The sequence below is a fragment of the Staurois parvus genome, unplaced genomic scaffold (assembly GCF_062004578.1).
Source record: "Staurois parvus isolate SC_StPar_1 unplaced genomic scaffold, SC_StPar_1.0 ptg000139l, whole genome shotgun sequence".
Taxonomy (NCBI): domain Eukaryota; kingdom Metazoa; phylum Chordata; class Amphibia; order Anura; family Ranidae; genus Staurois; species Staurois parvus.
The window spans coordinates 4,034,579-4,050,199 of record NW_028317935.1 but is presented as its reverse complement, the minus strand read 5'-3'; the positions used below and the strand labels follow the sequence as shown (position 1 = coordinate 4,050,199).

The 15,621-nt window shown below is 39.0% G+C and overlaps 1 protein-coding gene across 3 annotated transcripts in view; it reads right to left on the bottom strand.

Annotated features, from left to right (window-relative positions):
- The window catches only part of RGS17 (regulator of G protein signaling 17), a 156,449-nt gene that overhangs the window by 26,154 nt on the left and 114,674 nt on the right, over positions 1-15,621 (bottom strand). Inside the window, exon 3 of one of the 3 annotated variants that reach the window (XM_089673515.1) lies at positions 11,112-11,201. The exons of 1 other annotated variant lie outside the window; for it this stretch is intronic. In XM_089673515.1, coding sequence (XP_089529641.1) covers positions 11,112-11,201 — 90 coding nt within the window. The remainder of the gene's footprint in view (positions 1-11,111; positions 11,202-15,621) is intronic. One more of the 3 variants, XM_089673516.1, reaches the window with a different exon arrangement.

Below are 15,621 nucleotides of genomic sequence, written 5' to 3'. Positions count from 1 at the left end.
ATTTATGTCCTTTTTTCCATAAAAAATAGAGCTTTCTTTTGGTGGTATTTGATTGCCTGTGCGTTTTTTTATTTTTTGCACTTAAAAAAAAAAAGACCAACAATTTTGAGAAAAAAAACAATATTTTTGACTTTTTGCTATTAAATATGTCCAGTAAATACATTTAAAAAATCAAATTTCATCATAAATTTATGTCAAAATGTATTCTGCTACATGTCTTTGCTAAAAACAAAAAATCCCAATATGTGTAAATTAATTGGCTTACATGACATTTATATAGTTTACAAATGGGGGTATATATACTTTTTTTTATTTTATTTTTTAGTTTTTTATTTTTACTAGTAATGGCAGTGATCAGCACCTTATAGTGGGACTGCGGTGGGAATTCTAACACTGGGGGGGAACTGATTTGGTGCCACTGACATCCCCAGTGACACCAATACAATGATCAGTGCTAATAAAAAGAACTGACACTGTACTTGTGACACTGGCCAGAAAGGGGTTAACATGTGCGTTGATCAAAGGGTTAACTGTGTTCCAATTTACATACTGGGCTGTGTTTGTGCTTCACTGAAAGCACACTGCTTTGCATGCCTTTGCCATGCAAAGCAGTGTGCAGGAGCTGACGGGAGAAAACTGTTTTGTTTACAAACAGTTCTCACCCCCTCCCATGGGAGATGCTCAGCAATCACCGGGCGCCGGCAAGTAACCACCGGCCGGGACCTGGTGACTGACAGCTGTGACCGCCAGTGGCAGCCGGGTAGGAAACGCGCCTCATGTGAGCTCCCTACCCGGAAATGCGAAATCACGTATATATATATGTGATTTTGCGCACCCGTGCCACCCTGTAGCAGTACCTCTGCTATAGAGTGGATGAGAAGTGGTTAATCACAAGTATTTAAAAAAAAAATCAGCAGGGCCTTACTCTTGCAGGGACCAGGTCCTGACTCAGAATCTTTGTGATAGCACTACCAATGTGGTCTGATACCACTTTTTTGTACCTGTTTGTTTTAGCTCTTTATACTAATGTTTACAGGACTGACTAGTCTTCTTTCGCATTGTAATATTTGTTATACTATACTTCAGTGAACGGAACTATGGGGTCGATTCACTAAATGCGATATGAAGGTCACGTGGCTCATTTTTTGGAAATATTGCATGAGATAATAAAAGAGTCAATTCATCAAAGTACATCTGCTAAAACAGTGAGATAAATAACATGAGATAAATCCTTAAAGTCAATTCATTAAAAAACACACACATTCGTTACTTATCACCTAATGTTTGTTGGCAGCATTTTAGAAATGTACAAAACAACAATTAGAGGAACCCTGCACTAGCCAGGACGTGAAAAGCATACAATATATCGGTGTGAAAATGTTCTGCTCTGAGCTCAGGAAGGAAAATAAATTGTAACATTTCATCAGAGAGATCATTTTGTGAATGAAAGCACACTACAATGTTTTCAGTTTCACAATATTGCTGTGTGCCTTCTGGTACAGCGTTAGCCTGAAAAAAAAAATTGCAAAAAAACTACTCAAAACGCAAACGTAAAATTTAAGATCACAAAACATAAATATGTAACGCATTTGGTAAATAACATGTTTTTTAGCGAATTGACTACTTTTGAGATAAATACCGCATGAGTTGCTTTAACTCAAAAATGAATGCAGTATGTATCTCTTAGTGAATTGAGCCCAATGTTTCTAAATATCTTTGTTTATACCTGAAGTGACGTGCTGTACCTATTCCTGTTTGTTTAAAATCAATACAAATATTGAAGAAGAAGAAAACTGCAGTAAAATAATAGCTAAGAATTGAAGGGGAGGAAGGAGTTATTAGGGTTAACTAAAATTTAAAAAAGTGTTACATAGGAAAGTTTTTTTTTTTTTTTACTTGGAAGGTCTGACATCATATGCATCATGGGTTACCACCTTGATCTGCTATGAATGAAAAAGAGAAGTTACACTGAAACAATAATAACCTAATAATAACAACATTACAGATGCTGTCAATTGAAACAGGAACATAAAGATCTACTCCTGTAAATAAAACAAGTCCTGGCTGTTTAAAACAACAGTCAGAAATTGCTGATGAATGCAAATAAAGAGCTGCAAGTGGAGGAGGAGGGGCAGGGCATACTACACAAGGCCAAAGTATTTAGATAAAGCATTTGGAGTGTGTAGCACGCCCACTGTCCATAAACGGTTAAAATACATATATTTTTTTTATTTAATCAGTTAATTATAAAACACTGAAGATAAATATTATGTATATTTCATATGCAGTCATCAAGTAAAACGGTATGCTCCTTTTCACATGTTTGCAAGGTAAGTCTTACCTGAGTATTAAAATAGAATTTTTGTTGTACTCACTATGCTTAAGGGATTGTAGCCGTGTTAGTGCACTTGTGACAGACAATTGAGTACCGTCCATGATCCTTTTTTTATTTGCACTAACATACAATTTTTCAGGACATGCTTTCTATGTGTACTCCTCTCTTCAAGGTCCATGCAGTACTAACCTGATAGTACTGCTTGGACCTTGAAGAAGGGGATGGACCCCGAAAGCTGTATGTTAGGGCAAATAAAAAGAGGATCACAGACAGTACTCAATTGTTTCTGTACTGACTATAAAGTATTTTTCTTGGAGTCCATTAGGGGACAGAGGATGTCTTAAACATTCAGGTTATACTGCTGACTACAGAAGGATTGGATACTATCAAACTAAAAAACTGTAGGACAGCTCAGGATAACCCCACCTTTTACTAGCATGCCTCAGGTTTGTGGCAATGTCTACTGAATGCATGATCATAAACACAGATGGGTGTTTATGTGAAATGTAGGAGTAACAGCAGAAGACTGCAACTCCTCAGGATTAAGCTCAACAGTCAATGACTTGAGTCACTTATGCAGGCCATAGATGGGGAGAAAAACGGCCGATTTTTCGTCCGAAAATAAAACCGGCCGATTATCTTATCGTTAGTGGACGATTTTGTCGGCCGTTTTTCGTGTATTTTGGACTTTCAGATTATCGGTGATGTTGGAAAATTTTCGAAAAACGCCCGACTTTATCCTCATTGATGGTCAAAAACGAACGATCGTTTTCCGAAAAAGGATCACAAAGGCCACAAAATGACATCATTTCCCGTTATAGGTTACTCATTAATCGGCCGATTTTCGTAATAATTGGTGGTCAGGTAAGTTTTTTAGACCGACCGATAGTTCGTTAATCGGCCGAAAATCTGCCGTTTTTCTCCCCATCTATGGCCTGCATTAGACTGCATCTCTGTGGCTGATTGACAAAAACATCATCAGAAGTGGGGGGATGCTTCCTGAAAATTGTATCGAGAGAATGCGAATGCACACAGCTGACGCTCCACCAAGCGATCAATCCCACAATGTTAACTCCTTCCTCTGCAAAAAACAGCTAGAACCCAGCCACTAATAAAATTGAGGTAGGTTCTGCTGATAGGCATTTCTGGCGCTGCAACAAAGAGCTGGGAATGTTGTACCACATTTACTGCTCATGCCAGGTACTTATGCTTTATTGGCACAGCATTCACAACCTCATCCACTCCCTCTTTGGGTCCTGGCTCTCCTTTAATCCTAAAATGTTTCTCCTGGGTCTTCTTCTGAAACATTCCATAAAACTTCTGTAATAGCAACTTTGGGAATTCCAGGAAAACTCAGGACACGAACATGAGGAAAGCAAGCTTTATTATTTACCAGCTGGGACTTAGCCAGACTCGTGTCTGCAAGCTAAGTGCCTTGAAATGCATCTTACATGGTGTATATACTAACAATTACGTCACAATGCATTTATTTCCTCTTTACTCTTTGTACCTTTTAACATACATTCTGAGCAGTTCAGGATATAGCCTTTGCGGTTTCACATTTATATAAAATATCTCCAACTGAAAGTTAGGGTGTCAGCTGCTAGACTGTTCCACAGGAAATGAGGGGGAGGAAGTGAGCTGATGATCTGGTTCTGCAAACAGATGTTTTTAGAAATGTTAAAGCTTAAAGGGGACCTCTGCAATATTTGGGTGCTGCCACACTTCCAAAAAGGTACTGGCCTATGTGTTCACAGTGTCAAGGTGTTTAGTTTCTCTTAAGTGGAAAAAAGGGAGCCTCCCTCTTTGATTGAGCTACATGAAAGGATTCGGGACATAAAGAGAATGGATTACCTAACAGCATCCCTAAACAACTCCTTGGACAAACAGAACCAAATCTGGGAATTATGGGACCTCTTGAAGAGACTCCACTCTGATTTTCCCCCTCATATTTAGAGTGGAACCTACAAGGGGGCACGCAGTACAGTTCAGTCTCAGTCTGGAACCATGTGCCGGAAGGTCATGTCCAGGCTGTCTCTGCAATATCTAGTTCAGTGGGGTTGAGATGCCGGAATCCCAAATCTAGGCTGAGGGCAACAGTGCTGCATAGCTGTTGATCAGAGAGAGAACCTCCAGCAGCAAGATAGAATCTTTTTTGTTAAATCAAGACTTTTTTCTAAGGACAAAAAGCTAGCAAAATAATAGATTCATCTTTACAGTTGAAGAACTGATGCAAACACACTCACCCTCACCCTCTTAGGACACCAGCAGAAAACTGTGGTATGTGGGGCTAGGGGTTTGTTGGAGGAGATATCTTTAGCTGGACTACAGTCTTTTTGTTTTTTTTTTGTAGGTGGCAGTATAATCAAAAGATGTAAGACTTCTAGTGTTCCTGAATGGATGATAAAGAATGAAGATTTTACCTGCATGTGCAGAAGAAGGGGTATGGCCAGAAGACATTGCAGTGGCAGCTATATGGCACCCTGAGGGCTCCAAAGTTAAAATCTGGTAGTTGTGAGGACAGATGAGTACAAGACCTGGTGGGAGGGGGGGCAGTTTTATTATATCTAAAATGACAAAATATATTTATATATGCACAGTATATATGTATATGTACTAAAATTACAGTAACCTGCTTAAAGTGTTACTAAACCCACAATAGTAAAATCAGTCTGTATATGCAGTAAAGCATGTTTGTTATACTCACTGTGGAACCTAAGGGGTTAATCCACATTGTGTAGAAAGGCTGTTTCATCCTGTCTTCTCTGATCCTCCCCTTCTTCTACTGTCCCCAATCAATCTGCTGATAGTACAGGCCTCCAGGCCTCATTACGCATGCTCAGTTTAGTGTGGATTGCTAGAGAGTTGTTTTTTTGGCAGGGTGCATGTGATCAGCACAGGGCCAATCGGCACTGTCCAGACAAAAGGTCAGGGTTTATGCAGCCTCATAGGACAGTCGGGGAGAATGAAAACTCCTCCTACAAGATTAACCAGTGCTCAGCTGGACACTGATAGAAGTCACAATACTGCTATATACTGCTGATGAGAAAAGGTATTTAGCAGTTTATAGTTAATGCAATAATTGCATTTCCATGTTCTGTGTACTGTGTAAGACCAGATTTAGTGAATGTAGGGGCCTAGGTTTAGTAACACTTTAAGAGCAATTTCCATTGACAACATACAGTACCTACATTTCAGATTGTTTTAAATTTATAGAAATATTCTTAAATGTATTTTATTTATGTTTAGCTACATTTTCAACCTGTGATTTTCATTCTGTGTGAATTTGTGCAATACTGCAGCAGGGAAGGAATTGAGGTTCTTACACATTTATCTATAGATCTTTTTCTTGCTGTACTTATCTTAGATTTTCTTTGCTGTGGGGCAGTTCTTCAAATTTTCATCTATATTGAAAGATTCTAAATCACAATAATTCAATGGGTTCCTCTTAGCCTTTGTATGTATATTTCCCATTGAATAGACAATAAATAAATGTATTATAATGTTGTTTTGTGATAGCCTCAATGTTAATCCTAAAAATGGAGGAAAATGCATTTTATTTATTGCAATTACAGCAGGCACAGGGTCCAAAAACAGAAAAGTGTACATGCAACTTTAAAAGAGGTTTAAAAAAATGTATCACATTCCTGCTCGCCAGTAGGTTACTGAGTACTTTACCACTTTCTATGCCAACTTCTGCTCATTTGACAGAGGTGATGATGCTGATATATTGTCTAGTGAAGAGGCTGGAAGGTGACATAGTAAGCTAAATTGTAAGCTAAATCCAGGAAGATGAATTACTTAAAAGCAGACATTGCATGAAAATGTCAAGTCTGCTTATCCGGTAGTCTCCTACACCTCAAACGAAAAACTTAAAGTGGAGTTCTGGCCCTCGGCCCTCCCACCCAAAAAATTAAAAGTCAGCAGCTACAAATACTGTAGCTGTTTACCTTTAATATTAGGACACTTACCTGTTCAGGGATCCAGCGTTGTCCTCACCCCGAGCCAATTCTTCAAACGACTGTTGAGTGCTGTTGCCGCTATCTTGACTAAGGGAAACAGGCAGTGATTCATAGCCAGTCACCTAGTGTGCATGGGTGCGCTTTGTGCATTAAACCACAGTCCTCTGGGACCTGTGAAGTGTCCCAGAGGGCTGCGGGGGGTGAACTTCCAGCTCAGTTCACTGTAGCAAAATGAGCTGGAGGTGGGAACAGGTACCTATCAAAACCAGGTACCTGCTTCCCCCCAATAAGTGCCAAATGTTGCAGCAGAGGGGGGGAGGCAGAGAAGCGGAGCTTCCACTTTTAGGCGGAACTCCGCTTCAATAAGAGAAAATGCATGTCTTCTTTCTTGATGTGCAGTATGACTGCACAAAACTTACTAATCCCGGGGCAGGTAAAGTAGTAAACAAATATGTCTTTTAGTGGTGTATATAGTTTTTTGTGTGGATTTCCACTTTAACTCATAAGTCATAAATACCCTTAGGCCTGGAGACCCTGCTAAGAAATGGACTGGAATGAAGCTGCTATTGCTATTTTTGTAACTCATCATCTTTAATCAAGTTAGATAAAAATTTTATTTTTTATTGTTTTTGTTTGTGTTTTTATTCACCATTATCCTATGGTGAGGCTTGCATTAAACCTGTGTGGGATATTTGTTGTATTATTATATCAGGTACAGTCGGGCTATTTTTAAAGACCATCTCTGGGCAAATATTATGCATGTGACATGTGAGTGCTTTGAAGTGCTGGAATGCTAATCATTGCATAATTTGTCACAGTCATTATAAGTGTGAAGTGTGCTTGAAATTTTCTCACACTTAGAGAAAACTATGATTTCCCATCTGTCAGAGAAACCATAACTTGAATAATCAAATTTAAAAAAGAATGGCTATTTTTGAGTCAATATTTTATAGATTGATTCAAATTACAATATTTATTAAAGGTCAGCAACTTTATCCCTATTCCCATGCGAATTGAAAAGGCTTCCTAGTTGGAAATCTGCTTTTTTCTTGGTTTCCTCTGTACAGTGACATAGAGGTGTCCTTATATTACAGTCCACTTAAACAGTATATGCCATGGTAAAATTCTCCTGCTGTTGTATATACTGCTCTGTAAGCTGAAACCCAGACATTCTACATGTATTGCATTGGCGTAACACAGAAGTAAATTTCATCACCGGGTGGCTCCGTAGGTGGTAACCACACCTCCTAATTCTGGTTAAAAGTAGATGTGAAAAAGGGGCTTCTCCACGCTGTTTCATGGAAGGGTTGTAACAAAAAGGAGGATTTCTGTTGAAAAAAATTCTTGTCATTACTTGATATACCTAATGAATTCAAGAACATCTGACCTGCATATATATTACGGGTCAGTACATAAAAAATGAGGCCATTTTGTTTTACCCCTTCCCCCTCCTATTACCCTTTTCTTCCCTATATTCCTCATGGTTCTTGGTTGTCCCAGAACAGATAGAAATTGGTTCCAGAACTGTACGACTTTCAATATGTATATATATATATATATATATTATATTGATGTTATCAGTTAATGTTAATGTATTTGCTGAAAAACTTCAATAAAAAAATATTTGAATATAAAGGAAAAAAAAATGAGGCCACTGAATAAGCGCACAACCACTTTTTTCCAGAAGAAGCTCAGCAATGGCAGCACAGGTTTTTTTTTGGTTTATAGCAGGCTTACTTCCAACTGTAACCCCTCTTTATAATAGTATCCCAGGACTGGTATAATGTTTTGTGGGTGATTAGACAAAGATGCTTTCTGCTGATAGGCAGAACCTCTTTTGTACATGCCATACCATTTGCTGTCTCCAAAAATGTGGTCAGTTTTTGGGGTAAATATGTACTGCTTAGGACAAGTGTCTCCAAACTGCAGACCATGGGCCAGATGTGGCACTTTGTTTATCTTTTTCCGGCCCTTGGGGCAATATTCCTTCCATTGATAGGAGCCACTATTCTTTCCACTAACACCAAAGACAGGGCACTATTCCTCTCACTGACACCAGAGATGGGGCTACTAATTCTCCCACTGAAGAGATGGGGAGAGAGAGAGGCGCCTCTAAGTGTAGACATTTTAAAAGAAAATTTATTGTAAACAAACAATTGGCAACTCACATAAAACCAAGAATCAAAGGCACATCAGTATCTGTCAAGGATGTTAATGTCTGCGGTGTTAGGTCATCCAAAATGCCATGTTTCTGTACAGTCCTGCTTAGTTCAGTTCCAAGAAGCCGGCTGCAAAATACAGTAGATCCAAAAGCAAGGACTGGAATGCTCGTGGAGCACAATGTGAGGCGTGATGACTTCACCGGATGGCGACGCAATTCCTGAGCATGTGCACTGCGGGTGTACTGGCAGGCGCTCTTCTTTCTCAAGCTTATGGAAGGGAATTCAATGGAGCCTTCATATATGCTTGTAGAGACCAATGCTCATGAACTTTTAAAGGGGCAACAATACTATTGCACTGGACATATTTACATACTATGAAATCAACAATGTAATGGCAGTATTGGTAATGTATTAAACGACAATAAATATCAATGTCACTTAAAACTACTCTCTTTACATAAAAACTATATCTATACAACTAATATTTAATATAAGTTCTAGTAAAATATATATATAGATTATATTTACATTTTGTAGCACCTGTTCGTTCTGAACCAAAGGAGGATCTAGAGGATGCATGATATTATTGGATCATGTTTGAAAGACATGCATAACAATGTAGGGGCAAATTTTAGATGATATATATGGAAAAAAATGTATATATACAGTATAGGGAAAAAACACAGAGAAAGATGCTAAGGCTCACATTTATTTAAACGACTGAGTTTGGAGAAAGAAAGGATTTAATCATTCAGATCGGTGTTAAAATGTATATTAAAAAAAACACTATTCATCGCACTGTCAGCAATGATAGGGTACTATTCGTGCCAATGAAACCAGATATGGGGCTACTAATACTCCCACTGAGACTAATGATGGAGTTATGAAACCAGATATGGGGCACTATTACTCCCACTGACACCAATTATGGGGCACTATTCCTCCTACTGACACCAATTATGGGGCACTGTTCCTCCCACTAACACCAGTTATGTAATTTTTTACTCCCACTGAACACCAAGCCTATGGCATTGTTTACTCCCACCGATGCCAGGGCATTTTCTACACCCACTGGCTACAGTCCAGCCCTTCAAAAGTTTGAAAGGCAGTAAACTGGCCCTTTGTTTTGAAAGTTTGGAATCACCTGGCTTAGGAGAATATAAGTAATTTGCAATTCAGAAGCATGTGAATCTTGTTAATCATCAAAATTGTAAAGTTGATGTAACCCCAATCACTAAAGGGCGTATCTTATTTTGTACATGCCATAACATGTGTTATATCCAAAAAGTGTGGCCGTTTGGGAGGTAAATATGTACTAATTAGAAGAATGAAAGTCATTTGCGAATTGGAAGCATGCAGTCCTTGTTAATCATGTAAAGTTGATGTAAACCCAACCGCTAAAAACTCATAGAATCCTAAATTTGTTAATGTCATTTCAAAAGTAACTTCTGAAATCTGTAGCTTTCATTAAAAATACCTGCTAATCCTGACATGAGAGTTCTTGTTAAGGCACTTTTTTTTATGGGATAAAAATATGTTTCATAATTGCTTTCCTGTGTTTTTACTAGGGAATCTGAAACAGTTTTATAAACCTAGCTTAAAGTTCCAATAATTATTATTATTCAGTTTGGCGATTTGTAGGTCTAAGGAACAAGTTATTGTCAAACAAAAGTCGAGTGAAGCCAGGGACTGCCACAGGGAGTATGTTAAAAAAAAAAAAAAAAAAAAGGAAGAATTGTCAGTGTGCCCTAACAGTTCCAGCACACATTGACAACATAGCTGCTGTCAGTCCATCCTTTTATAGAATGGGTGCTGAACTATTCATTCCTTCAAATGACTCAGGTGACCAGGGCAAAGGCACTGCATTTTAAGTTGTTCCTTCTTTCTGGTGGGAAAATCTTCAAACGTTTCTGCCAAAAGTTCTCAATTTCCAAACTTTGCAAATGCCAGGGATTCATCATGAACCCATGATAAGAACAAATCTAATTTTCTTCCACAATTGAAATGTGCTTCGGGTAGGGACTATAAGCAGCTGTGTTGTCACTAATTGCAAAGGCATATTCTGCTGCTACTACTAACAGGAATCACGCCTTAAGCACTGACATGCAGCTGCTGTTTGCAATTCGTGCATGTCGACAGAAGTGTCTGCAATAGAGTTGCAAGAGATAATCAATGCTAATATGCAAAAAATGGATGAAAAGAGGTGGAAACAGTATTTTCTACAAGAAAAAAAAAGACAATTGTTTATGTTTGTCAGTCATGGTTTACATGGACTTTAATTTGAAACACACACACATATATATATATACACAGTATGCCCTCAAAAAATTCCATAACCACTAACTAGCATGATTATACAGTGCACTACACTCCAATGCTACAGAAAGCTTCTCAGGAACTCTTGACATATCCTTTTTAGATAAAGCTTAGGCAGCAGGCTTAACAGCTTGCCAAAACATCAAATCAAAATAATTTACTAACCAGACTGTGGCCTTGGTTAGACACAACAGTCAAAACTAGCAATGGGCTGGAGATGTGGTCATGTTTTGAACAGCTTTAATTAATGGCTCTTTAGGTTTAAAAAGCGTATTGGACAGATAAAGCATTGTGGTACATTTGGTGGGGATGTTGTAACATGGAATAGAAACTTACCATTCTTCTACAACTTGGATGCTCTCCATTTTCGTTGTGTGTGCCATTCTTCCTGAATTCTCCCCTCTATCTTCATTCCTAACAGTGAGGCTGCAATGTAGTACAACACTTTATTTTGTCTAGGGAAAGTTAAGCAATTTAAACAGTGTTATTAAATACATAATTACCCAAAATATAAAGGATTTTGCTAGGTCAGCTTGTCAAAAATATAGTTGAACAAAAAGTGTGCTAAATGGCATGAAGTGCCTTGGGACCAATTAAAAACAAAATTCTGAGATGATATGTCAGAGCTTTCTAAGACAAGCAAGAAGTGGGAGTTATCAGGCACCTATCTAAAATAAATTGGTCTTTAATTAAGTAAAGGGTTGAAAATGGCTTAATATGTCTTCACAACTCTGTATCTGGAATACAAGACAGATAACTGCAGCAGTTTTACAAAAAAGCTTAAAATCTGAGAAAATTTTAAACTAAAGCGTATTTCCACTTTTGCTGTCAAATGTGAGAAAACCCCACTATATGTTTGTTATGTGTGACCATTCACACAATATTTCTTATCTTTTAGATGTTTCCATGGATATGGCCATATCTTCTGAATTTTTTTTTTCTTCCATCATGGGTGGAAGGAAAAAAAATGGCTTGATTCCTCCATCAGTGTTGATGGGGGAATCCCTCCTGCAGTGCTATTTGTGTTCTGTCGGCGGGGAGACATCCTTGCCACAAGAATGCAATGATTAGCATTGCTGGTTGAAGCTGACTACACTAATCATTCAGGAAAAACCTGACAGGATGGTTGTACACAAATCAATTTATAGATCAACCTGGTTACAACCAGGGTGCCCATACATGGATCAAAATTTGACCGGTCCCTGCTTAACCGACTAAATTTCCATCCATGTATTGCCAACTTAAGAATTTCTAGACAGTCTCAGTGTCTCTGTTAATGAAGGACAGTCTCAACTATCCCTCTATAATATACGTATAATATAGGAGGGTGGTTTCTACATTTTTAACCCTTTGTTAGGACAGACAGTGGTAAAAACTAGTTTACAGATAATAACAGCTGCAAACACAGTACAGACAGAGTTAACTATGTCAGACATTAGAAATGGCAGAAAAAATCCTCCTGCGCTAAAATGGGGCCCTAACACTCAAGCTGCTGACACTAACCTCTTACCTAAGTGATTAAAGTATGAATATATATATATAAACAGTGCAGCGCTAAAATGAATGTGAATAAATATAAATAAATAATACCCCCAGTGCACAAAGGGGTTAAACTATTATCCAGTGCAACACGTGGATTCCCAACGGGAATAATGAATGTGTAAAAGTGACCAGTGTCCTCACAGACACTCAAGAAAATACCTCAAACAACACTCTGCCGTGATACATACAAAAATTACACAATATTAAATACAGCAAATAAAATGTCCATAATAGTGCTCAAAACACAATATTCATGCAAGTGCTGCTATGTGTTCACTCCGTGCAAATCCTTAGTGGCCGAAGTGCCCCCTCACCTCCTTAAATCGACCCTACAGGGTCAGCTCGCTCTGAGAATTAAGACCACTCTGGATGGCAACAGGATCCTGTTCAAATCCACTCCCAAGTACTCCGATTCTTTAATGCACCGCCCTGTCAACAGCATCCTCTCCGGATCATATACAAACAAAGAACCTCCATAGTGTAAAACCGTTTTTCATTTGGATGTAAACAGTAAAGGAAATTGCCCACTCACATGCTCCTTCTCCTTTAACACAGCTCTACTACCTCATGCTAAAGATGTATTGCACAGGTACAGGGATTTCCAATATGGCCCCCACGCCAGAAGTGACGTCACCGCGCACCCAGAAATACCTCCTCGCGTACTGACGCGTTGCGTCACGCTGGACACGTGACTTCCTCAGGGTCCCACTTGGGAGTGGATTCGAACAGGATCCTGTTGCCATCCAGAGTGGTCTTAATTCTTAGAGCGAGCTGAGCCTGTAGGGTCGATTTAAGGAGGTGAGGGGGCACTTCGGCCACTAAGGATTTGCACGTAGTAAACACATAGCAGCACTTGCATGAATATTGTGTTTTGAGCACTATTATGGACATTTTATTTGCTGTATTTATTATTGTGTAATTTTTGTATGTATCATGGCAGAGTGTTATTTGAGGTATTTTCTAGAGTGTCGGTGAGGACACTGGTCACTTTTACACATTCATTATTCCCGCTGGGAATCCACGTGTTGCACTGGATAATAGTTTAACCCCTTTGTGCACTGGGGGTATTATTTATTTATATTTATTCACATTCATTTTAGCGCTGCATTGTTTATATATATGTCAGACATTAGTTCACATCAGTCCCCCTCCTAAACATTACAAAGCAGGGAGAGCATGTAAGGATTTTTAAGCAAGTAAAAACCACTTAAAAACAAAATAAAAAATTGCTGGTTACCTTTTTTAAGTTCTGCTATGTTAATCGGAACTTATAACAAAGTAGGTGTTAACCCAATTTGGCTGCAAAAAGTGGAAATATACTTTAAAGCTGAACTCCAGGCAAACAGCTAAACAGACAGTTGAAATACAATATTAAAGCTGTTGTACCTGCCAATGGATTACATGTTTCTGTCCATCATCCTTTCAGGAGGTTTGCACACCCCTGCTAAACAGCAGAGTAGGGTTGGTGACCTGACTTTTCTCTACTGCTGTTAAACAGCACAGCTAAAGCCAGCCATAGATGGTTCGAGACACGGCCGGTTCAGCAGGGACTAGCTAAGATTCGAACCATCTACGGGCAGGCTGAATGTGCCCAATTTGACTGTTGTACGACTTAGGTGCAGCCAGTCAGTTGGATTTTTCATGCGATTATTGCTGGCAGCTACTGTATAGCCAATAGCAATAATCACTATGTTCTCCTAGCAGGGATGGCTACCTGCCCCCTTGCCAGGAGAACACAATAGCTCTGTGGAAGGGATTCCTTGTCAAGACTGACTGTGTAGATGGGGGAATTGACTTGAGCAATTTTACTTTCTGCAACCTGTGACTGCAGGAAAGAAAGTTGCATTGTCCATGGCCTGCCTAAGTGTACTTTATTACCCTGACCTGTGACTGAACAATGAAGGGAAAGCAGCAAATTAATTACTCATCACTCCCCTCCCTATTCTCTTGGCAGCATGTTTATTGTCATGTGCATGCAGCACACCTGATTGACACCTTGTGCTGCCCCTGCCTCTTTGGAACACTCATGCTGCATTATAAGCTAAGTGAAGTTAAAAATATCTTCAAGACCTAAGCTGCCGTACAGAAAAATCAATCCAAGGTTCAAACTAAACTCTAAAAAATAACTTGTCAGAGCATTCGACAATGCCATCACTGAGTCAACTAATTTTTGCTTGTAGGCCCTAAAAATAACTATCCAGACCTGCAAATGAAATTCTAACTATGAATGGCCATCTTTAGAAAAATCATGTTAATTTACAGTGTATCTAAGGGCATTTGTTTTTCAAATTTTGGATAGAGTGGAGTCTCCTTGGAGATTCACCCTCTCTATTTGTCCCGATGACCGTTATCATCAACATGAAAAGTGAAAGGAAGTTCCAAATTTTAAGTTGTCCGAAGAACAGGTATAAAATGGAAATCTTTCAATGGGGACATTAGTTCTGGTGACCCTGGTGAAAACAAGGAATTTCCTCATTTTGGAGGGATTTCCTCTCCTATTTGGTTGTGGCGATTAAACAATAAGTGAAGGGAAATGTCCCCAATGGGACACAGATGGCGAAAAGAAAATCTGACAGGGGTTATAACATTCCCTTATTCTATCCAAAATGAAAGTTTTGCTTTTAGTTCAACTTTAAATTTTTCATGCTATCACATGGTTGGATATTCAAACTCAGCAAAGCTTCACTTTATTCCCACAACCACATGAAGCACATTGGCACTTTTTGTGCAACTTGCTGTGCCCTGGACTGCATCTACCACCTTTTGGAAACCAAGTGAAAAAACAATGCTATCAAGTGGCTTCCTATGTGCCGACCATATCTCTGCACTGGTGTGAACTAACAGATTCCTTCACCCACACAAATGAGGTGGATAGTGGAATACACTGATCAGCAGCTGCAGCTGATTGGCTGCTGATGCTGTTCAAGAATAACATTTCCAAAATGTCAATTCAACAGAAGTTGATACAAAAATCTATTTGTGTCAAGTGGGGATGGCCACAAACTCGTCAAAATTTACCAGTCCCTGCTGACCCAGACAAATTTTGATCAGTGTACAGTATGGTCACATTAACACTATAAAGTTAGAGTTGATGTAAAGACATCAAGTCATCCTGAACGGTCTGCTTTCTAAAACATACAGTATATCAGTAACAGTGTCTCAGCAGGGGATTTTTCTTCTTCAATGAGAAGTACCTGAAGATTAGGTCTATAGCATGTGCAGGGGCGGACTGACAACTCATGGGGCCCCCAGGCAATAGGGGATCATGGGGCCCCTGTGTCCTTGCCCAAACTCAAAAAAGCCC